Raw genomic sequence first — 4,366 nt, forward strand, 5'->3', positions numbered from 1 at the left:
GGAAGCACTGGATAGAGTACTTAGATACTTGAGAGGTACCATGTATTATGGTTTACTTTACTCAAGATTTTTCTGTTGTACTTGAAGGATATAGTGATGCTAGTTGAATCATTGATTTAGTGAACCGAAAAGGAACTAGTGGATACATATTCATGTTGGTTGGGGCAGCTGTTGCTTGAAGATCATCTAAACAAACTGTGATCACCAGATCCATTATGGAGGCTGAGATTGTAGCCTTAGATTCTGCAAGTCATGAAGCAAAATGGTTTAAGAATCTTATATCTGAAATACCTATTATGAAAAAGCCTATGCATGCTATCTCTTTGTTATGTGATAATGAAGCTGCAATTAATACTTGTAGAAATACTGAGTATAACAAGAGAAACAGAAGATACATTAGTGTGAGACATAAGACTATTAGATACCTAATTAAAAATAGTATCATGACTTTGAAATTTGTTAAATCTAAAGATAACCTAGCAGATTCTTTGACTAAAGGACTAGCTAGAAGCAAAGTCATGGAAACATCAAAAGTGATGGGACTGAAACCCATAAGGAATCATTGATAATGGCAACCCAACCTATTCTGGCTGGAAATCCCAAGACGAAAGGTTCAACAGGAAAAACAACTTGCTTAATGATTAGTTAGCACTATTATAAAATGACTTTATGTCGTTTGATCTCTCCCTATGATGTGAGTGCTAAACACAACAGAGGTATACGGAAGAGTTTAAAACTCTAAATGAGTCCGAGTCTATGGCAAGGTGCTATGCTGCGAGCACCCTTGGAGGACTCACCTATGTGAGTGTGACTGTATGGCCGTAATCTATGGGGATAAGGGTTTAACCCCTAGAGCGCTCATGAAACTGAGATATTGATGTATGAGGCAGGAAAAAGCACCACCTATGACGAAGTCAGTATTTGCATTTGTCATAGGCGAAGTATATAGAAATCTGAACCAAAGAATTTGGTTCAAAGCTTTTTAGCTACCACTATACCTTTCAGATGAAAATATATTTTCACTAGGTAAAGGTTCAAAGCCGCAAGCTACCTTTATTGAAGTCGTGACATAAACAAGCCTGGTTTGACCATTTTGTGATTTTATAAAATTTTGAAAACATTTTAATCAGGTGGAGGAATGTTAGATTTTTTTGGTTAAATAATGATTAAAAGTTTTCATACTTTAAAACATATATATATGTGTGTGTGTGTGTGTGTGTGTGTGTGTGTGTTAAGGTTGGAGTTTGGCTCAGTTGGTTAGTATGTTGTTTTGATTTGGAGGAGATTGTTGCTGAGGGAATAAATCCTCCAATGAGCGCCTCCATGTGAATAAATCCTCCACGTGAGAATAAAACCGAGGAAAAGGAGAGTCGAACCCACGTTAGTGGGTTGTTTTGATTTGGAGGAGGTTGCGGGTTCGACACTACTTTCCCTCGATTTTATTCTCACGTGGAGAGCCGGGGGAATAAATCCTCCAATGAGCGCCTCCACGTGACTAAATCCTCCACGTGAGTAAAGGAGAGTCGAGCCCACGACCTCCTCCAAATCAAAACAACATACTAACTAACTGAGCTAAACTCCAACTTTAACATATATACAAATATATATGTTTTAAAGTATGAAAATTTTTAATCATTATTTAACCAAAAAATCTAACAACTACTTCATCACCCAGTACAGTAAGTGCCGGCCAAACAAGGATGGGAAGGTCGAGGACATCTGCCTGGAGGCTCCAATCCTACTGGATCAATGAACCACACTGAATTGGTTTATGTCCACCGGAGGGATGGCATCTCCTTTGTCCGGCACCGCCGTCCCCTCGTGTCGCCGAATGGAAAGTTTGATATGCCTGCGGACAAATCCAAGAACATGACTGTGTATAGGTGCGAGAATCGATGCGGCCCGCCAATGCTCTATACCCATGCCACCTTCCACAGAACCATGGCGATCCCAGACTCGCAGCTTACAGTTTTCTTTTTTTTTTTGGTCAAAATGGCGTTTCATTCCAATAACTCAAATTTAAGTACATCCTGCCAAATCAAACGAAAATAAGCAGTACAATATATGGGAAACACCTGCTAAACTCGTCCAAATGACGTCTCCAGAATGACGTGCCACATATGAGGCGACCCAGTCTGCTGCTCTGTTCGTCTCTTGATACACATGAATAATCTGGATAATGGACAACTCTTGTACCAATCTGCGAGTATTCCGAATCAACGGATGACCATCGCCATACCTATCCACTCCCCGTATCCAAGCAATCACCATGGTAGAGTCTTCCTCAATACACAATATGTCGACACCCAGCACACGTCTCGCATACAAGATGCCCTCCCAGGCTACTCGTAGCTTCGCCCCTACAGCAGTCAAGTCTGGTGTGCTCCGTCCACCAGCTGCAATCAATCTACCATAATGGTCCCTAACAACAAAGCCCACTCTACCGGATGCTCTATCTATCACCATATCACCATCAAAATTCACCTTAAGATAACCAGAAGGTGGGGATACCCAAGAAAGAGATGCATACCTGGACGTTGCAACAGCAGAACAAGTACCTCAAATATCCCTGGCCAACCCAAATGAAGTCGATGGTGTCACCGAAGAGACCTTCGCAGCCTGAGACACGGCTCTGTCCATCACAATCCTAGGAAGCGACCCTCTCCCCTCAAACAGGCGACTATTCTTATCTAGCCATATATGATAAGCCAAATAGACCACCACTACTCCCAGCTCAGCTGTGCTAGGCCTTTGAGAGGAGTTCCTCAAGAGCAATAACAAGTCCTCCACTGACTATCACCTTGAGGATAAGGATGCAGATAAATAGCTCCAAATTTGTACAGCCCTGGGACAGTGAAGTAAGACATGGAAGCTTATAGTTTCATCAGCCTCAATTATATCCATCTGAGGTCAACCACTGCCTCGGGCTCATGGAAGCTTATGACAAAGGAGGATCAGGACATCATTGCCGTTAGGTAGACACCATTGGTCGTGGCTTCGGGACCAGCTCTGCGCTCCCCGAACCCTCGTCAACCCTTCAGTGGTTCTCTACGTCAACAAGAAAGAAGCTCCGCTGCCCAACGGTGGATTCGTGATACAACCCCTGACCTTGCCTGACAGGGATTCGCCCATCCAAGTTTTAGCACCAGTCCCTTTATAGGTTAAAAAATAGGGTGAAAAAAGAAGCGAAGCGGCTTCCTTGGAATTGTTGGATTCGGTAGTGAAATGATCAATAGCTGGGCTACTCTGGGTTTGATAGAAAATGGTTGGCAATGTCGAGCGAGCGTGTACCTGGGTTGATGGACAGGGATGAATACATACAGTGTGCATCCAACTTCTCCAAAGCTTACTTTGCCCGATGCAGAACAGAATACGGCTTCATTACCTTCTAGTTTCCTCGTCCTTCAACACCTTCATGTGCTCGGAGGATAGAGTGTAAGAATATAATTGAACCGACCACTCCTTTAAAGGTTATTTGGGCAATGGGTGCCCAGTGGTCAGAAAACCAATTTAGCGAGAGGGCCGTGCATTCAATTATGAATGGAAGGCCTGTCCCTGTCCCTGTTCTGCCGATGCAAGGATCAGCAGAGGCTGAGCAGGGTTTGCCCTCAGTTTTAGCTGTTCATGGGTTCATGATGCTTGTTGCTTGTGGTATCCTTTTTCCCAGCGGAATACTGGCTGCAAGGTACTTAAAGCATGTGAAAAGGGGCGAATGGTTCCAGCTGCATGTTTCCCTGCAGCACTCTGGATTAGCTATCATGTTGCTTGGCATTCCTTTTGCAGCTGCTGAGCTACAATGGTTTTTAATCAGCTCGATACCTGTTAAACTTGGTGCACGGTTGATATATAAATGCCTATCTAACATCTATGACCTAAAAGACTGGGCAATGGGGAGGCTGCTTCTTCGAAGAGGGTAATCTCGGAAAACATTCACTTGGAATGGTTGGGCTTTGATGTCATGGGTTCCGGTTGGTGCATCTTTACTTCTCTACTTGGAGTACTTGGAAGTGGAGCAAAAGAAAGGATCTTTACTCTTTCAAAGGCAGTTGGGTGTTGTGGGAAAGCGATGAGGAAGATGACTCTATTAATATATTGCATCCGAATGGAACAGTTACTAAACCAGATTCCCATCCATCTGGAAGGAGCTTGCACATCTGAGCTCATTGAGTAAAAATACATTCATTTACAATGGAAACAATGGTTGGCTTGCAAGATTTTGCTTAAACCGGGAAATCGGAAGCTTCGATGATACCGATGGCATGAAGTAGACCTGCAAGGGAAGAACATACAAGTATGCAGATACGGGATGACTACTTGCTGGTTCACTGTTGCAGGATCTCTGGCACGGGTGCATTGCTTATTTACA

The 4,366-nt window shown here is 43.2% G+C and overlaps 1 protein-coding gene across 1 annotated transcript; it reads right to left on the minus strand.

Annotated features, from left to right (window-relative positions):
• Positions 1-2,000: 2,000 nt before the first annotated feature.
• LOC120112459 lies at positions 2,001-3,417 on the minus strand. The gene is made up of 3 exons (XM_039132088.1): positions 3,386-3,417; positions 2,197-2,530; positions 2,001-2,030 (listed from the first exon to the last, which is right to left on the minus strand). Exons 1-3 carry the CDS (start codon positions 3,415-3,417, stop codon positions 2,001-2,003), a joined length of 396 nt encoding a protein of 131 aa, XP_038988016.1.
• Positions 3,418-4,366: the final 949 nt, after the last annotated feature.

The sequence above is a fragment of the Phoenix dactylifera genome, chromosome 1 (genome assembly GCF_009389715.1).
Source record: "Phoenix dactylifera cultivar Barhee BC4 chromosome 1, palm_55x_up_171113_PBpolish2nd_filt_p, whole genome shotgun sequence".
NCBI lineage: Eukaryota > Viridiplantae > Streptophyta > Magnoliopsida > Arecales > Arecaceae > Phoenix > Phoenix dactylifera.